The 20,799-nt window shown below is 36.9% G+C and overlaps 3 protein-coding genes across 3 annotated transcripts in view; 1 reads left to right on the forward strand and 2 right to left on the reverse strand.

The window, feature by feature from the left end:
- LOC105390155 (cleavage and polyadenylation specificity factor subunit 1) overlaps window positions 1-11,430 on the forward strand; it is a 54,512-nt gene extending 43,082 nt beyond the window's left edge. Inside the window, exons 28-32 of the mRNA XM_048631447.1 lie at window positions 382-496; window positions 3,907-4,017; window positions 4,948-5,077; window positions 10,797-10,905; window positions 11,271-11,430. Of these exons, the coding sequence (XP_048487404.1) occupies window positions 382-496; window positions 3,907-4,017; window positions 4,948-5,077; window positions 10,797-10,905; window positions 11,271-11,351 (546 nt within the window). The 3' untranslated portion in view covers window positions 11,352-11,430. The remainder of the gene's footprint in view (window positions 1-381; window positions 497-3,906; window positions 4,018-4,947; window positions 5,078-10,796; window positions 10,906-11,270) is intronic.
- A 2,009-nt stretch (window positions 11,431-13,439) lies between these two features.
- Window positions 13,440-15,179, reverse strand: LOC125488531 (autophagy-related protein 13 homolog). Its single transcript, XM_048631446.1, has one exon. It carries the CDS (start codon window positions 15,177-15,179, stop codon window positions 13,929-13,931), a length of 1,251 nt encoding a protein of 416 aa, XP_048487403.1. The 3' UTR covers window positions 13,440-13,928.
- A 19-nt stretch (window positions 15,180-15,198) lies between these two features.
- On the reverse strand, window positions 15,199-20,103 carry LOC105386821 (MIP18 family protein galla-1). Its single transcript, XM_011557466.3, has 3 exons — window positions 19,887-20,103; window positions 19,540-19,803; window positions 15,199-15,337 (listed from the first exon to the last, which is right to left on the reverse strand). The coding sequence occupies exons 1-3, from the start codon at window positions 20,032-20,034 to the stop codon at window positions 15,240-15,242; spliced, it is 510 nt and encodes a 169-aa protein (XP_011555768.3). The 5' UTR covers window positions 20,035-20,103; the 3' UTR covers window positions 15,199-15,239.
- Between the last annotated feature and the right edge of the window lie 696 nt (window positions 20,104-20,799).

Consider the following 20,799-nt stretch of genomic DNA (forward strand, 5'->3'; position numbering starts at 1 on the left):
GTTGATGTCTAGATGCAAATTTTAAGATTGTAGTTCCTTCCTTATTTATCAAGCCATATCCAAAACCACCATGCACGTTTCTATTTGCGTTAAGGATAGGACGTATAATGTCCTCTATAAATAAATAAGATTTAAAAAAGGATAGGACGCATTTTAATATTAAAAACGCACACATAATAATTTGCATCTGTCTCTTACTATAAAACAAATTTCGTAGAGTGTCCGCAAAACTAGCAAACTGAACACTGGGCGTACTAAACCGATACGCCACTAATTCTAGTAGGTGGCTAACAGTTTGGCCATTGGAGACGCAGCCTAATATTCGAAATTTTTTGCTCTTCTTGTCATATAAATAATTATTATTATTTATTTCACCTTCAGATCTATGACATGGAGTTCATGGTAGACAACACGACGCTGGGCTTCCTTGCGAGCGAATCAGAGGGGAACCTGGTTCTCTTCATGTACCAGCCACAGGCCAGAGAGAGCTACGGAGGTTAGTGAATAAAGTCATAGACTGTACGGGAAATTAGGGCACAAGAGTGTAGAGTAAGTGAAGTGAATGAATTAGAGCGGAATAAAATGAATAAAAGGAAACGAATGAAAGCAGTAAATTAAGAATAGAATGAATAGGGCACAAGAGTGTTCGAGGTAATGCAATTAATAAATGAGGAATATCAATAGACCGGATACATATCAATAGATGGAATAGAGTAGTTCATGGTAGACAACACGACGCTGGGCTTCCTCGCGAGTGAATCGGAGGGGAACTTGGTTCTCTTCATGTACCAGCCACAGGCCAGAGAGAGCTATGGAGGTTAGTGAATGAAGTAATGGGATGAACGAATGAACTAAATTGGGGAAATACAGGGTGTTGCGTAAATAGTGGAGCAAAGGAAAGGGGGTGACTCTGGGGGTCAATGAAATGAACAACTTTTGTTCTATGACTTTTGGAAATGGAGGCTAAAGAATAGAATGAACGAATGAAGTGGACGGGGCACAAGAGTGTAAAGGGAGTTAATTGATTGAATGAGGATCATGGAGGTTACTATACTCTAATTTTTAATTCCGCGGAATTCTGACATTTCAATAGTGATACCACTAAAAAAGCTCTTCACCGAAAAAAGGTAAAATTTGGATCCATTTAAGGGCAATATTTTTTTTTTATGTTTTCTTAGAAAAACATAAATCTAAATATATATATATAGCCTTTTAATCGCGGAATTCCCACGGGAAACTAATTGACAACAACATTAAGCTCGTGGCAACAGCTAGTGAAATATTTGTTATTTTTGTATTACCTACTTCACTTGAGCAAGTAAATATTTAGATTTATGTTTTTCTAAGAAAACATAAAAAAAATATATATATAACACATAAGCTATTATGTGTTAATCCAGGGTGTCAGCTAACTCCATTCCAAATTTCATTAAAATCGGTTCAGTTGTTTTGACGTGAAGAAGTAACAAAGGTACACACATACATACATACACACATACTCACAAACTTTCGCATTTATAATATTAAGTAAAATCACGACTCACGACCATTTGTATCGAATTAATTTTAATTACTTTATTTTATTCTTTAGCATGGCATCACTTGCTACTAAATTCAGGGATAACAAACCTTTTTAGTCGATTTCAAATAAAAGATTCTCAATTCCGTAAGTACATAATATGTTCGGTATATAGGTACCTATGTAAGATTATTGGAACTGCACCATATTAACATATGACAATCCATTAAGCCTAATAAACAAATATGAAATTTTTTATTGTATAAGTATGTTTATATGTGGACGACTGAATGGCGTAGTGGTTAGTGATCCTGACTACTGAGCCGATGGTCCCGGGTTCGGTTCCCGGCTGGGGCAGATATTTGTTTAAACACAGATAATTGTTCTCGGGTCTGGGATGTGCCCGTAAAATGGCAATATGCCCGCCCCCTATTACATTGGGACTAACATAACACTCTGGCGAAAAGTGGGTGCAGCAATGCACCTCTGCCTACCCCTCAAGGGAGTACAGTAGTACAAGGCGTGAGTGCGTGTTTTTTTTATTTTTTATTTATGTTTATATGTTTGTTGGTATGTATGTTTGTCCACGAATATCTCGGAAACGATTGATCCGATTGTTACTATTCTTTTTTAGAGTTCCGTACCTAAAAAGGAAAAAAGGAACCCTTATTGTTGTCCGTCTGTCTGTCACCACCTTTTTCTCAGAAACGGTTAAAGATATCAAGCTAATATTTCATATAGATGTACATAATGATGAAATTAAAAAGAAAAATATCTCAGGTAAGTAGACTGGTACGGAATAGAGATGAGAATAAGAGTTAAAACTGAATAATGGTTAATTGATAATGAATAATTTAAAATATCATAATATATTAACAGTTAATATTAATGAATAATTGTTAACAGATAAAAATGCTGATTGGTTGTTTGTTATTTTTATTGACTTCAAATAATTAAACTTTTTTTTTTGTTTGGTTAATCGCTGTATACGGAAATGTGCATTAATTTTAAATGCGTTTTCAAGTTTGTAGTGGTTCCTTTATAAGAAAGTCTTTTTACAGAAATTACTCGTAGCAAGTTTAACACCACTGGCACTTTTCTCGAAATGGGTTTATTTAAAGTTTACTGCAATCACTTATCACTAATCCAAGTTTATTTGTACAGCTTATTACTCTAATTTAACTAACTTAATCATTACACTAACCCTACATTATACCTACCTACAACTTCCGAAACCGAACTTACGAAATATTTATTATTGCAATCTACTTTACTCGACGTCAATAACAATAATACTTACGCGACGTGAAAATTATTTTACTTTCGACATCCGTGTTTAAATTATCATTTAGTGAATTAGTGAAAATAAAGTTATGGTTGATGGTTGATGGTATATCGTTAACAGTAATCCAGCATTCAATGATAATTCGCATCTATTACTATACTCATAAATACCATAACCCTGTGCATTACATCGCTTAAACGTTAATGGAGCATTCAACGATAATTCGCATCTATTACTATACACATAAACACCATAACCCTGTGCATTACATTGCTTAAACGATAATGAATAACCGTTTCAATTTGTTCTCATCGAAAATCATAGAGGGCGTTGAAAGTCAAATACGGACGGTCGGTAAATTGACGAACTTTTTAAATTATCAATATCAATTTAATGAAATTATGTCAATGTAGTTAATTAATAAATATAATTAATGTAATAAATTAATGAATTAAACCATTAACGATCACCCCTAGTACGGAACCCTCAGTGCGCGAGTCCAACTGGCACTTGGCCGGTTTCTTATCGTTGACCTTTAGCGTTGTGATAGTTTGTTGATTTTTATAAACGTTATGGAGCCACATCCTGGCCCTTCCCAGGAAGCGGCCCCAGCATCTGACATAGCACAAGTGTCAGACTTTCTCTCTCCCAGAAAGAAGCGTCCTCGTGCTTCTTTTGCGCCTAACGTATCCATCATTCTAAATATTTAAAAATATAATATAGAAAATTGTCCGGATACAACTGATGTTCAGACTCGTATTGAAAAAAGTACCCAGCCAAAAAAGGTTTGTGATCTCTGACATGTCAAAAATTGATAACTGTCAGAATTCCGTGAGATTAAAGATTAGAGATTAGACATATAGGTACAAAATTACAGGATGAACGAAAGAAGTGAATGGAGGAACTAACCTGGCATAATAGTGAACGAAGTGATGAAGTGAATGAATGATGATATAGGTAAACCTAGTGCACCAACTTTTGTTCTACGAGTTTCGAAAATATGCTACACGTTGTAGGTGTAATTTACTATGGATGTTATATCTGTTTTATAATAACAATAACAAACCAATTTTACGTCGTATAAATACCATTTCCCTTGCAGGCCAGCGCCTCATCCGCAAGGCAGACTTCCACCTGGGGCAGCAGGTGCACGCCATGTTCCGCATCAACGCGAGGGGATCAGCCCAGCACCGCCGACACGTCACCATGTATAGTACGTACTGTCTTTTATTTATTTATTTTGTTTTAGGAAAACTTACAGCACAATTTACAAATGTTGGAACTAGTAAGTTAATATGTAAAGCGAACAAATGAACGCGCCCAGCACCGCCGACACGTCACCATGTATAGTATGTATTGTGTTTTATGTCTCTCACACCAAGAGACTAGAGAGTGGAGACCACGAACAACCACGCCACGCCACGCCAACTGCCCGCTGGACTGACGACCTTAGGCGGGTAGCCCCAGTGTTATGGCGCTCCTTAGGGGTGTTCTATGTCCAGCAGTGGATGATTATTGGCTGATGATGATGATGTTGATGACAGCGTCTCATCCGTAAGGCAGACTTCCACCTGGGGCAGCAGGTGCACGCCATGTTCCGCATCAACGCGAGGGGATCAGCCCAGCACCGCCGACACGTCACCATGTATAGTACGTACTGTCTTCTTCTAAATGCCCCAGTACATAACGGCCCATGATAATAACAGGCCATCGCTATTGTGTACAGGTAATGGCTCCAGTACACAAAGGCCTATGATGGCCCACTACAGGCCATCGCCGTTACGTACAGGAGGTAATGGTATATGATGGAGGACTGTTGTTAATAGTGGTGAGCTATCGAGGAGTTGTAGGTTTTTGGGCACACTTCAAAATAATCGTAGCGTAGCGTGACCTGAGGTGTTCACACAGTGGCCTTTTGTGCACTATTCTGAAATACTTGTAAGTAGTAAATATATAAATAGACGTCCATCGCATGGTTGAAGACTTTTGACTTCAGGCTCTGAGGGATGGCTGAGGAGAATATGTGACGAGGTTACCTGAATACAGCCCAACCCAGTTGGATACGCCTTGCAGCCTCCTTGTCAAAGTTGCTTCTGCCTAGCCGAATAATCTATAAATATTAATCATTAATTCATTCCCACAGCGACCCTAGACGGCGGTATCGGCTACGTCCTCCCAGTCACTGAGAAGATGTACCGGCGACTGCTGATGTTGCAGAACGTGATGACCAACTACTGTCGCCATCACGCCGGGTTGAATCCACGGGCTTTCCGGTATATATACTTACACACATTACACTGATACACTCGAAGTCAATATGACTGAGATATGGGAGAATACTCCATGTTCTCACATCTTTAAACATATTGGAGACTGCTGATTTTGCAGAATGTGATGACCAACTACTGCCGTCACCACGCCGGGCTGAACCCACGGGCTTTTCGGTATTTATACTTACATATATTACACTGATAAGTACACTCGTAGTCAATATTACTGAGATATGCGAGAATAATCCATGTTTTCACATGGAGTATTTAAACATACTGGAGACTGTTGATGTTAAAGAATGTAATGACTAACTACTGCCGCCACCACGCTGGCCTGAATCCAAGGGCGTTCCGGTATTTATGCTTACACTTCTTACACTCGTCATCAATATTAGGGGAATATAACATGTGAAAACATATTTAAACACACTGAAGGCTGCTGATGTTCCTTGTCAACTGTCAAAGTCACGAATTTGAATAGCTGTGAAAAATATTGCCTTGTGCTATAAACATTTCAGTTGTGATTGTGAAAATAGTGTTAAAGTGATTGTGATGTGATAATTCACCAGTGCAAACGTTATCTCTGCGCAAAACCAGCTGCAAATACACAATTAATATCACAAAACCAATAACAATCTTCACTATACCCACAATACATGCCATCAAAATAAAAATAAACTAACAAATCTACCCTCGTTTTTCCAACATATTACTGTGTTTCAAAATCAATTTTGTCACAGATTAATCACTATGTTGTCAATCCTTAGAACAAGTACTCCAATTACTTGATAGAGTTGCCATCCTAAATTAAAAACTACCATCATGGAAGAGTCAATAAGCATGTCCCCAGACCTCCATCAAGAAAATCGAAATACCACTGCAAACGAACAGAATACTGAGAAATCCAGTACTAACAACAAAGATCCACAAAAACTAATCCAGCAAGTCTTTCACAAAGCCATGTTTGTACCTAGACCGAGAGCCAACAGCCTAGGGGCACATTTGCCTACAGGGGAGCCCCGTGCTTCAACATCATCATCATCATCGTCATCGACAAGACAAGCAGATACTATGCCTTGGCAAAATGACCAGGTTCCTAATGCTAAGCGCAAAAGAATGGAGTCTAGCCCAGATTATAACACCAATGACACTAAGGTAACCAAAAGCAATATTCCAACAGCGAATAGCTTTGAAATATTGGAAGTCAACGAATCCCCGGACCCGACCTCAGCCCAAGAAAGTTTATTTATCCCGAAACCGGAGCCAATATTTGTCACCGGAGTCACAGATGTGATAAAACTCAAAGAAAGCCTACATCAAATGTTACAAGATGTTAGTAAATATAAATTGACCACACTAAGATCCGGCCACATTATCAAAATAATACCTGCAGATGTAGAAACATATAAGATCATTAGGAATAATTTCATCTCAATGAATGTTAGCCACTACACATACCAGCTGAAACATGAAAAACCCTACCGTGTTATCATAAGAGGCATACACGCATCAGAAGATGTGAACAACATCAAGATGGAACTCGAATCACTGGGCCACACAGTCAGAAGTGTCACCAACGCACTTCATAGGCAGACCAAGGAGCCACTTCCACTATACTATGTCAACCTTGAGCCGAAGCCAAATAACAAAGATGTTTATAACATCAAACACCTAATTAATATGATAGTAAAGGTAGAGGCACCATACAAAAAGAAAGAAGTTGTACAATGTAAGCGATGCCAAAGGTTCGGGCACACAAAAAACATGTGTAATAGAACATTTAGATGCGTAAAATGCGGAAATGACCACCCAACTACTACATGCACCAAGTCACGTGATACTCCTGCATTCTGTATTAACTGTGAAGGTAGCCACCCAGCCAGCTATAAAGGATGCACAAAGTACAATGAGTACAAAAACCAAATATATAAGAAAAGCAACCCTAAACCAAACACCCAGAATAATATTAAAGAACAATCAGCAGAGCCAACCTCAATTGTAGACAAGAATCTGATACAAATGAGATATAGCCATCCAACATCCACACAAACTTATGCAAATGTAGCTGCAAGGTCGAATGCTGGCAGTAGTGCTACTTTCCCTCAAACACAACAATCTCCAACTGAAACAAGTGACACTGCAAAGATCATGGAAGCAATGTTTAGTAGATTTGAACGAACCCTCGAAAAAATGTTAGACAAAATAATGGATCGTATGATCCATCTAGTCACCACCGTCATCAACTCCAAATGATCCAGCTCCTTCGAATTGCAGAATGGAATGCCAACGGATTGTCAGATAGAAGACAAGAACTAGAAACATTCATATACTCAAATAAATTAGACATAGTATTAATAGCTGAAACAAGATATACAGTAAAGAATTACTTAAAGATACCTGCCTACTCTACATACCTAACTAACCATCCATCTGGAAATACACATGGGGGAACAGCAGTCATTATAAACTCAAAAATCAAGCATTATGAGATAGAAAAATATGAAAAAGATTTCCTACAAGCAACATCTGTTATAGTGGAGACTAACCAAGGTCCAATAACCGTCTCAGCAACGTACTGCCCACCAAAACATAAGATATGTAAAGCTGAATTCAACAAATACCTAAAAAGTCTAGGGCCTAAATTCATAGCAGGTGGAGACTGGAATGCGAAACATGTGTATTGGGGATCCAGACTCACATTACATAGAGGAAGACAACTATACGAGGCTATAACTGAAAACCATTGTAATAGCATGTCTACTGGGAAACCAACTTATTGGCCTACAGACCCAAATAAAATTCCAGATCTACTAGATTTTTTCATCACCAGAAACATCACGAAAGAACACAGCTTAGTACAACCAGCTGATGACTTATCTTCTGACCATTCTCCCATTATAATAAATCTAAGCTCTGAAATAATACTGAAAGAGACTATATTACATCTTACCAACAACCATACGGACTGGACCACCTTTCAAAGCCATATAGAAGATAATCTAAAACTCAATATTCCACTTAAAAGTCAGGAAGATATAGAGAGAGCTGTAGAGCACCTGAACAACACAGTAGTGTCAGCTGCGTACCTTGCTACACCCGAAGTAAAGAACACGTTCAATCAAGCTGACTACCCCTGGAATATTCGAAAAAAGATTACTGAAAGAAGGAACCTCAGACGAGTTTGGCATCAAACTAGAAATCCAGAAGATAAAAGAGCTCTAAACAGGGCCTCAAGACATCTGTCAGTACTAATAGAGAAATCAAAAAATGAAACAATCCAAAAATACCTGTCAAAAGTTGAACCCTACACCAGCTCAGATAATTCCATATGGAAAGCCACGAAAAAGTTGAAGCAGCCGACTCTAGCAATTCCACCCATCAGGAACATGGATAGGAGCTGGGCTAGAAGCAGCAAAGAAAAGGCAGACACATTTGGCGCACACCTTGCTAATGTATTTAGACCTAATGAACCAGCAACTGATGAAGCAAGAGAACACACCGAAGAAATTAAAGAACTAATAACAGCTCCGTTCCAAATGTCCAGGCCTATAAAACCAGCCAGGCCAGCGGAAGTGCATAGAGTCTTGTCAAACCTAAAGATCAAGAAAGCTCCTGGATATGATCTTATAACACCATTAATGCTAAAACGCTTACCACGAAAAGCTGTAGTACTGCTCACCACTATTATCAATACAATCTTAAGGACAGGGCATTATCCAGCACAGTGGAAAATTGCACAAATATTAATGATAGCTAAGCCAGGAAAACAACCAAATGAAGCCACCTCTTATAGACCACTAAGCTTGCTACCAATAATATCGAAAGTGTTCGAGAAAGTGCTACTAGCAAGAATAAAACCTTACCTGGTAGACATAATCCCTCAGCACCAATTCGGTTTTCGTGAGAAACATGCCACTATAGAGCAGGTGCATAGGCTTGTAAATGAAATTACATCATCACTGGAAAACAAGGAATACTGTTCAGCAGCCTTTCTGGATATATCCCAAGCTTTTGATAAAGTTTGGCACTTGGGACTGAAATACAAGCTAAAGAACCAACTACCACACCCCATTTACTCAGTACTCAACTCCTACCTATCCAACCGATGCTTCCAAGTAAGACAAGATGATGAATTATCCAGCTTATATCCAATAGAATCAGGAATACCACAAGGTAGTGTGCTTGGTCCCGTGCTATATATACTGTTCACGTCAGACCTCCCTACGACAGAAGGAACAGTGGCAGGTACATTTGCTGATGACACAGCTTATCTTGCTAGTCACAAAGACCCAGAAATTGCATCACAGAACCTGCAAACTGCCCTCTATAAAATGGAAAAATGGTGCAACAAATGGAGAATCAAGGCTAACGAATCCAAGTCTGTACATGTAACATTCACTCTCAGACGAGAAACTTGCCCCACTGTCTACCTGAATGCGCAACCCATACCAAAAGCAGAAGATGCAAAATATCTAGGAATGCATCTAGACAGAAGACTCACCTGGAGAAAACACATCTGGACAAAACGAAAGCAACTTGACTGCAGATTGAGATCCATGGACTGGCTAATAGGACGCAGGTCACAATTATCAGCAGAATGTAAAATTCTGGTCTATAAGGCCATTATTAAACCCATATGGACCTATGGTATCCAATTATGGGGAACAGCATGTAAGTCCAACATTGCCATCCTTGAGCGGTTTCAGACAAAAACATTGAGACGGATACTTGGGATACCATGGCATATAGCAAACAATCTCATGTATATGGACTTAAAGATACCTACAGTGGCAGAAGAAATAAAGAAAGCCAGCCTGACCTATCAGTCACGACTTTTCCATCACCCTAATGAGCTCGCATCAGCACTGCTAACAGATAATGCGCCGAAATTTACACGACTTAAGAAAAAGAACATACTTGAACTGAAATTATAGTGGAACCTTCCCATGAATGGTAACAAAAAAGGAGGATGGAGGTCAATGGGCCTCACTCTGCTACTACAACAACCCAAGGAGATACAAAGTAGAGAAAGAGATTGCTTATTATAGCCCACTGCTATAGATTGCAATGATGCAAACAAATGAAAAGTGAAAAAAAAAAAAAAAAAACTGAAGGCTGCTGATGTTGCAGAATGTGATGACTAACTACTGCCGCCACCACGCCGGGTTGAATCCACGGGCTTTCCGGTATTTATACTTACATACATTACACTGGTCATCAATATTAGCGAATATTACATGTTTTCACATATTTAAACACACTGAAGGCTGCTGATTTTGAAGAAAGTGATGACGAACTAGTGCCGGTATCTATAGTTACACTTGTTACACTCATGATTTGCATACGAAAATGTAGTATGTTGTCATCAGTATCTGGGAATAATCCATGTTTGCACTAATAGAATAGAATACCGCGGTTATTCTGAGCTACCTACATACTTTTAGAATTTGCAAAATTTGTTCAGAATGACCCTCAGTCATTCCCTCTCGGCTGACTACTCACACTCATACCACTTTTGCACATCTTTGTACTAGTTTTCCTGTACCTCTTATATGTTGGCTGGTAGAAAACTCTCTTAGCATTAATCCCACCTTTTGTGAATTTATTTTGAATATTTTTGCAATAAATTATTAAATAAATAAATAAATTTACCTTTAACTTATGTAATTTTTCATCTATTTACGTTAATTATACTAACATTTGATCTCTTTCTCTGTTCCAGTACGTACAAGACGGCTCGCAAGCCGCTGGGCGGCGGCGCAGCCCGCGGCATCCTCGACGGCGACCTGGTCAGCCTCTACCAGGCCATGCCCGCGCCCGACCAGAGAGAGGTGAGAATACTTATTATTTAGCTCGCTCCAGACTATAAGAGTGTAGAGGGCCTATTCGGCAGCTCGGCAGCAGGAGTTTAATAGTGAATAATTTTGTTGAGAACCGAGATAAAACCTCTCGTAGAGAGTATGGAGCGAGCTTTAGGCATCGTAAACATATACCTGCCCCGACCGGGAATCGAACCAGGGACCACCGTAAGGTTTTTCAATGTGGTGAAAGCAGACTAGACTATGCCTAGACTGCGCGCAGTTGATAAGTCATTCAGGAAGGCTCCTTTCATGCACCCTATTTTTAAAAACCTTGTTTTAGCAGAAATATTACAAGCCTACATTAGATAACCAACGATTGTATTATTTAATTTCAGATTGCCAAGAAGATTGGAACAAAAGTGGAAGAGATTCAAGCAGACTTGTACGAGGTAGACCGACTGACTGCGCATTTCTAGTACTTTAGTTTTAGACTTTAGCTGCTAAGTTCTGTAAATATTATGAGCTCTAAGTTTCAATAAACTATGCTGAAGTGTTTTCTATTGTTGTTTTTTATTATTTATATGTTGCTACTTGATCTAGAGTACATAAGTAGTTGCTTGGTTCAGATTTTGCTATAGTTTAGGTTGATATTGAAAATACTAAAATAAAGACATAAAATTTATTTAGACCATCAGTTCTGTACTAAAGCTACATAATTATAATATGAGCAAAGAAATTAAAACTGAACTACTACTAAAATTATAATTTTGTACCGTTATAGGAATATACGTGTCCAATAAAATAAATTAACCATAAATTATTATAAACTGTTTCATATGGAACAGATTGATTTGCAGTTTAACCTTTATTACACAGATTTAAAATCGAAATTTGAATGCCAAATTTGAATATATCGAAATACTTACTGTTTTATATGACAATGCAGATGTGATTGTAAACATATTAATTCACCAATTAGTCATGTAAAAGACCAAAATATAGTTAATTTTTTTCCAGATGTTTTATGTAGAAAACGATTCTATGCTATTGATTGAATATGGATTTAAATCTATATATTTACAGGTTTAATGACAAAGATGAATGCAAGGCCATCATAGTATTTATATTCTAAGCTATAAATATGTACAGTTTCTCTAAACATCAAAATGCCACAAATAATAATTATTAGGCTTTGTATACAAAACGTTTCCCAAATTCAACACAGTGTACATTTTTATTAGTTACATAATTAATATTTCGTATATAATATGATGGGAATAACATCAGGAGTTGTTTTTATTATAATTTGTATTTTAGCTATACTTAACTGAACTGTTGTTGTTTTTATTTGTGTGTGATAGATAGATTGTTAACTTTTTGTACCAAGTAAAAATTTATGCAGTATAAACTGCATTTTAGAACCCAAGTTAGATTTCATGTTTATATAAATGTACAGTCAGCTCCATATACACTCTAGTACAGTTCTCCCATATTAATAATGCGCATGCAAATCTTCGCAAACTGTCGTATTCCCGGAAACACCCGAATCAGTGCCTTAAACAAAGCGTCTTGCATTTTGATCCTTGTTCGAAAGAAATAGTAGTCAATATCATGTGACACATAATCGAAAACAATTTGGGCGGTCGGTGGTTGTCACCGATCAGTCAAGGGTCTCAAGGTCAAGATCAATATTACTTTTGTGGAATTATAAAGAGCTGCAATTACACATCGTTCTTGTTATTTTTTTCAAATGTGAATTTAATTTCAACTTTAATTATTTTTGACGATGCCATATTATGAGGCACATTTAAGAATAAAATATGCGTCACATTGATAGACTTCACTTTGCCAATAAAGCCACACCCAAAAGACCAAGTTTGTAATTGTAATATTATTGTGAATTATCAGCGCTGTAAATACTTTTGAACTGAGATTTTAATGTAAACATTTTTATTAATGTGAAATAATCAGTGCTGTAAATACTTTTGAACTGAGATTTAAATTTTTTTATATAAACCTGTGTTTGAAATCCATTTCTCCTTATAATATAAACCTTGTGTTATTCAAACCTTCTTTCATCCATCTTTACATCAGCTTCAGTAAGACACTTGAAAAGTACCTACTGTAACATTTTCGAAGAAAAATTTAATATTATGGAATATTATGAATTATCGAATCAAATTTCGTTACTCATAAATCAATTATCTCTTTTAGCACGAATTACATAATTCTACTAAAATTTCATGAAGAAAATGCACTTAACCACTCTAAATACATAATAGTTTTCTAACGCTCGGGAATACGACCGTTGCCGAACAATGACGAAGATTTCTATGTGCATTATCAATTTTGGGGAACTGTAACTAGTACCTTGTCAAACTCAAAAACATGACAATTGATTAGTTTGAGAAGGTACAAAAGTCCATAGATAGCTATTGAGCTGTCCGTCCCTAATTTATGTTAGTGTGGCGATGAATTCCTAACAAATGAAAGCAAGATTTGTAAATTAAAACACTTATAACTCCTGAAGTTATAACTCCCAACATTATTGAACAAAACTTCAACAATCTACAGAACTTTAATATGAAAAAGCTATGCATAAAGCAACAATCCATTTAACAATATAATTTGGCCTACGATATGACTAATTCATAACATTCGTATCATTGTATAGCTCAATAGAGAATATTGATCATTGATAAACATACTTGTATGTATCATTTCATTATACTCGTAATATAATAGAAAACTATTTACATTAGACACAGTTATAGCAAATTCATTCCATGTTTTTCCATTATTAGCCTTTACAAATTCAGTCTATACCCATACCTTAACTTTATAGAACTGATTGTGTAGAATTTAATTCAATTTGCCTCATAAAATTGTATTTACTTTTACATTACTACATCGTTAAAACTCCACGATTAAACGTTATAAACAAAACACTAACGTAACATATCAAAAGATACACAAACAAATAAATAAGAAACCAATACCAAGCATAGACAAATCCAAAACTCCACACAATCAGTTCAGAAATTGTGCCCAATTTAACTGCCACCGCTCCACTCGGCAGACCTACACATATCAGCCAACAAGTCATCAAACTCCTGAACGGAATTCTCATACATCACCAAGTCTTTCGTCAAATCTTCACTGGACGTCACCATGTCTACTTCTATACCATCACCGCTTGGACTTTTCGACTTGGACCGCTCTAAGTCCTCAACTAACTTTAAATGTGGTGCGTTGAATAGGTCTTTGTAAAACTCTGCGAGTTCCCTCAAAGGGTGTCTGTCTGCAAAAGGGAAGTATAACAGCTTTAGTGGTGGTTCATTTTCGCTTCGGAATCCAGCGAATTTCTTCGGAGGCATTTCGAAGGAAGTTGGGCTTTTCGACAACACGCTTATGTCGAGTTCTTGCGTGCTCTTGCTCTCTATCGGCTTTTCTATCTTAGGCGGGTAGTGCGTCTTGCATTTCGGTATCGGAAACTTCTCGAAAAACTCATCGAAAACCTTCTGAATCAACTCTTCGTCCACAAAAGCCGCTAGCCTCAACGGCTTGTTCAAGTCTATAGGAGATTTCTCCTTAACTTCCCGTTTCCTCTTCGAATCGAAGATTATGTGCTTAGGACTCAACTCGAAATGGTCGCTTTTTAGCAGCAACGAGTCGTTTTTGTGCGATCTGTTTGGAGATATGGACAAGTCAGTTCTGTATGCGACGGAAAACTTGATACCGCCTCTTGGGGTCCTTAGAATTCCCACTTGTACCCTTTTCACTGAATCCCCAAGCAACTTATTCTTAGGTTCACCGCTGTAGACTCTGTAGAATATTGTGAATGACTCTGTTCTCTGCTGCCTTGACAGATGGTAGGCTGGTGTGATCCTTGTAATAGCTATTAAGGATTTCAGCAGGATCCCCATTCGGAAATACACCGTATTCATGGCTTTCAGTGTGGGATCAAACTGGGTCTCGTCAAGACCGAAAGTCCACAGCTCTAGCACCATTTCGTCTCCATCTTCAGTCTGCACGCTGATTTCCACGTGCAATTCTGACTTGAACGTCTCCAATATCTTGTCTGACGGCAAAGCATTCTTGGTCGCCTGGTTCACCTCTGGAGAATCCGGTATTTGGAGGTTGAACCAGTCCGAATCTGCGCTTTGAGGTTTGCTGTTCGCTTCGATCTTCTGCCCCTTTCGAGACTCCACTATAACCTGCACTCCCTTATAAGCTAGAAACTTGGCGAATTTCGTGAATTCGTTCTTGTCGGACACACTAGAAAACACCGCGTCAGGCGCCATTGTAATGAAATGAAATGTCTATGAACAGTTAATGGGACGGATGAACAGTTTTGGACGCGTTCACTCCTCGTCTGCGATGCAGTTCTCGACCAGGCTCCTCAAGTTCGGGTTCTCCATCGCGGCTGCGATGCGCTCTTTGTCGTTGATCTGCTTGTTGACTGGAACAGAAAGTAAATATTTTGCGTTAGGTATTGCCGGATGAACCAATGACCAGTGGGGTAAATGAGATGAGTGAAGATCAAATCAGAGGTAATGGTAAAGTAGGAAGCTGGGAGCTGAGGAAGCCCACTGGATTGAAGAACTTACACAGATACCAGATAGCCCATAGTGGTTAGATGAGGTAAGAATGTTTTGGAGCTCCTTGGGAGAGGTCTAGGTATGCTCTAGGTAGCAGTGGATGGTTACGTGCTGATGATGGTGATGGCGGATAAGACAGCCTGAGATATTCCAGACGTTTGTCAACAATTGGACCAAGTTTAGGGGCGAATATTTAGAATAACCATTAATTGAAACAAGTGTGGGCAGTGGAGACGCACATGTAAATATGTTAAGAATATCTATTTAATATACCAATTACTAGTTCTTAGATATATCTGATTTCAGAAAAGTAAATACATAAACAAAATAAATGTAGGTATAAACACTAAACATACATACTTTAGCATGCTACATACAAATTGCTTGAATCAACATAATAATTGTTTGAATAAAATATGAATACCTTATTTACTGTCCAATGGAATTCTACTACAATGTGAAGACGGAACTAAAACAACACTAATAGAATATCTATTTGCACAGTGAATCATTAGATGTTTGCCATCACTATAATTATAACATTATATTAATGAAGGAGTATTTCTTTAGCAAACATATTGAAGTGAATATTATGGTGAATTAAAACTTTTAAAACAATTTCTTTCACACAACACCTAACTAGCACTGGCTTGAAATGCTTATTTCAACTGTTTTAAAATGCCTCCGTATGCATAATAAGTAGGACCATATATTGCAGAGTTGTACATTTTATTTACAATTTTATCTACACATTATTTACTAGAAAAAGTTCAATATCCAGGTCAAAGACTACAACTATGACATAAAATGTTATTTATAACATGTCATAAGTGGTTATGAGTTACATACATCACACTTTGATTAGTTATAAAATAATTAAGTGTGGTGATAAGACCTGTTACTTTGTATGAAACCTATGCATCATATTAGTATTGGACACTTCTAAGTATTATAATTGTCTTAATAAAGTTTATTCCCTTATAAGAGCTAATAATTAGCAAACTATAATCAAGGTATCTTCTATAGTCAACAAAAGAGATAAGTGTCCACTACCGTTTCAGAGCTACTATTCAAAGCTAGAGGTAATTAACTAATCAATAATGAATAAATCAGGATCCTGCCTTTCTAATTCAAGGGGTAAAAATATTTCTCAGCATGGACTATGTTTCTTAAAAAAAATTGGTCACATATGCCGAGTTGCAGAAAGGGACTTTAAGCTAATGTCGACATTAAATCTATGTCTGTCTCTTTCTGTCCGTATACTGTCAAAGCAAGGCAACAATACATTTAATGCCGACATTAACTTAAAGATCCTTTCTGCAACTCAGTGTTTGTCCTTTATTTATATTTAAATACACAATTAACAGTAAAGTTATCTCATACAATCGGGTGGACTTATGACCAAAGCATTTTGTACCAGTCAACCTGCATGAGGTAAATTGTAAGTATCAATTTTATAGAAACAAAACAAAGTTATAATTAGAAATAAATATTGTTTTGCTGTTTAACAACCTATCTCTTTATCTATCTAGCTGGATTGGATGAAGGCAACTAGATAATTATTACCAGTTTAATGTAAACAATGATAAGATACCATAGAAATGTATGTATACATACATGTATTATTATGTCTTAAATAATATGAATAAAATAATTTATTTAGTATTTCTTTTTAGGCATGTTGGTAACAAACTCTTTGTTAAAAGGATTAGTCAGTCACTGACTGCCCAGGGACTACCAGACATATCAAGACGACACGGTAAATAGAAGACACCATTACCAGCAATTTCAGGACAGGTTCTGTTAAAAACAGAAAATTTATATTTCCTCTATTAATCTGTTTTGTTTAGACAATCACTTATAAAAAAGGACCATCCTGTATAAAACAGAAAAGAACTGGTGATAATCGGGTAGGCGCTCACATTGCAGAGACACTGTGTATAAAACATTTGAAGGTTTAAATAACATGTCTAGCTAGTTACTGCTTCTGTATTACTCATGTTTTGAAAAATATTAAATCAAGTGGATTGAACTGTATAGGAAAATGCATATTTTAGAATATTAATGATCTGTCCTACATAAACTGAATACTGCTTCAAAAACATGTTTACTGAGGTGTTTAAATACTTATCAATCGACAATATTAAACATTTATGGATATCAGAACTGTTTCAAATAAGCTAATGTTAGTTTAATACTTGAATAGCGCTTATTATAAAAATGTAAAGAGCAAACACTAAAATATTTTCCTCTAAAAGGGTATTGACATTTAATTTAACAACCATAAGAATTGTATATTTGATTTTGGGCATGCATTTTGAGAATTGTATAACTATTGAAGCATGTAGTAGCTTATTAATTAAAGTTCAACAACAGCCAGATCCATTTTTGTAGCAACGAAGAGCCTATAATGATCAGACAACCACCTCTACCAAACAAAATAATAAGCTACCGACACCGCCACTGTGCAGTGGTAATGGCAAGGTCTATGGGGCTAACCTTTGCTAATTATAGAAAAACTCCTACGAATAAAGTAACTATATTAAAATTGGAGCCATTACAAAAGCAGAAGTAAGAAAAAGTACTGTCAGACCCTTTGATGAGAATGAGAAAGCATAAATCTTTCATTTTCATATAGTTTCTTCATTTATAGGCATAATATTGGTTATCATAAAGAATGCTTACCATCCAACAGCTTAAATTATCATAGCAGAGCAAGAACTAACAGTCTTGCCCTTGCTGATAAGCATTTTAGATAATATTATAAAAAATATTGTGACTATCTTATGGAGTTATAGTAACTGACCTTCAATAATTTAGTTTGATTGTGCAAAATACATCAACTTTAAACAATATACACAGATAATGCTAGATAAATCTGCAGAAATGAATTAAAATGCAAAACAAATGTATGTATGCAGTAGGGTTTCGTTTTTCCCGACCTTTTTCTGTTCCCGGGAAACGGGAATTTTTTTCAAGATTTCCCGGGAATTCCCGGGAAACGGGAATTTATTTTAAATGCTTGGTTTTGCTGTTTTCGGGTATTAAAAGTCTATTAAAACACTTACAATTTAATCACTTTACACACAATATACTTTTATCACTCGTATAGGTAGAAAAAAGCAACAGTCAGATAAATTAACAACCAAAATTATAATTATTTGTTTAACATGTCAAATCATTTGTTTTTCTTAATTGTAAATGAAACAATAACCAGTTTGAAAATAATATTATTATGACATATAATTAAAATAGAAAATTAATTACACTTGAGGTAATGTTTTAGAAAAATTTATTCATTGAACGATTTATCGCTCAACCTACTTCTTATTTTGTTTTTTTCTATGCGTTAGTAATTTTATAAAAAATAAAAGCGGACACAAAACGGGGAAGTAAAAAAAAATATGACAGGCGTCACACTAGGGTTAGCTTTTACATACTCTTTGGTCACATAAGTAAAAGCCGATCAATTGTTTGGTTTTCGGTAGGCGGTAGGACCAACAGATAAATAAATATGAAAATATTGAATCAGGAAGAGGGTAACAAGGCGATGTAGATGAGTCATTTATCTTTGCAATGCAGCTGCGCGAAAACAATAACACGTATGATTTTCCAATAATTTACAATAAAACCGAGTTTCTGATCGTAGACGACAAGCCTGCCGATATATTTTTTTTGGTTTAAGGTAAGGTTGGTAAGGGAGAAACAGTTAAATAAAGATGAAAATATTGCATAGAATCGATTAAAAACCAAACCCGGGAATTCCCGGGAATGCTATTTTTTTCCCGGTTTCGAGAATGACAAATTTCCCGGGAATTCCCGGGAACGGGAATTCCCGGGAAGACGGGAACGAAACCCTAGTATGCAGCATATGTAGCACATGTATATAATAAACATAACAGTCAGAATAGATGTAATACCTTAGCTTCAATAGAGACAGGAAAGGTCAAAGTTCAATCTGGTAAGATTATGGTCTGTAAAATGATACTGGTGACATGGTGAGGGCTGTATGAGGATGCTGATGCATGAAGTATCGTGCAAAGAGGTGGAATATCACACTTACTTTCATCTTCTGTAGTGTGAGCACCTTTTTTGATGTAGATATCCAGCTTTACAGGGTGGTGAATGGACCGTTGTATTTTGATCCTGATGCACAGGCCAATAAGGGTCGCCAGCGAGCAGTGCGGCACAGTGGGGTTATACTCGACTCTTAGCACGGGGACGTTGTCGGCCGTGGGTTCCTTCACAAAGATTCCCTCCTCATAAATAACCTTGAGATCCTCAAGGGTACTCGGCTTTTCCGGGTCGCGTATCGTCCGCAAAAAGTCTAGAAAACACCACAGCACACGTTAATAATCACATAAAACAACAAATAGTGGGATTAAACACTCAAATAACAACGAAACAAACCATAAATCGTCTCTTTCAAATCATTCTCATTGTTGTATCCGAGCTGTTGTAAAGTTGCACTTTTGTCCATATATGCGGGCTTGGCGAGTTCTACAGGAGTTTTTGCTGTGTTACTCAAGGAAAGCTTAGAGAAAAACGTAGATATCATAGCGTAGAATAAACAACGAATTTCATGAAAAAGCACAAGTCGGACATATTTATTTTGATGTCAAACTTTGACACAGACCAACGGTCACGGGTGGCGTGGCAAAGAGTAGAAAAATCAAAAAGGGTCCGTTCATTTAAGGTTTTACTTTATTATTCTGAGGTTCAGGACACCAACCATGAGTTCGTCAACGTGAGCTGGAAGTAGGGTTTCGTTCCTGTGTTCCCGGGAATTCCCGGGAAATTTGTCCTTCCCGAAACCGGGAAAAAAAATAGCATTCCCGGGTTTGATTTTTAATCGATTATATGCTATATTTTCATCATTATTTATCTGTTTCTCCTACCTTAAACCAAAAAAATTTATCGGCAGGCTTACCGTATACGATCAGAAACTCGGTTTTGTTGTAAATTATTGGAAAATCATACGTGTTATTGTTTTCGCGCAGCTGCATTGCAAAGATAAATGACTCATCTACATCACCTTGTTTCACCTCTTCCTGATTCAATTGTTTCATCTTTATTTATCTGTTGGACCGTTGGACCTACCGCCTACCTAAAACCAAAAAAATTATCGGCTTTTACCTGAGGCTTTTACATATGACCAAAGAGTATGTAAAAGATAACGCTAGTGTGACGCCTGTCCTATTTTTTTTATGTCCCCTTTATGTTTTGTGTTTTTTTAGGTTTTGTGTCCACGTTTAATTTTTATAAAATTACTAAGTAAAGCATAGAAAAAACCAAAATAAGAAGTAGGTTGAGCGATAAATCG

Source organism: Plutella xylostella, chromosome 28 (assembly GCF_932276165.1).
Source record: "Plutella xylostella chromosome 28, ilPluXylo3.1, whole genome shotgun sequence".
NCBI classification, from domain to species: Eukaryota; Metazoa; Arthropoda; class Insecta; order Lepidoptera; family Plutellidae; genus Plutella; species Plutella xylostella.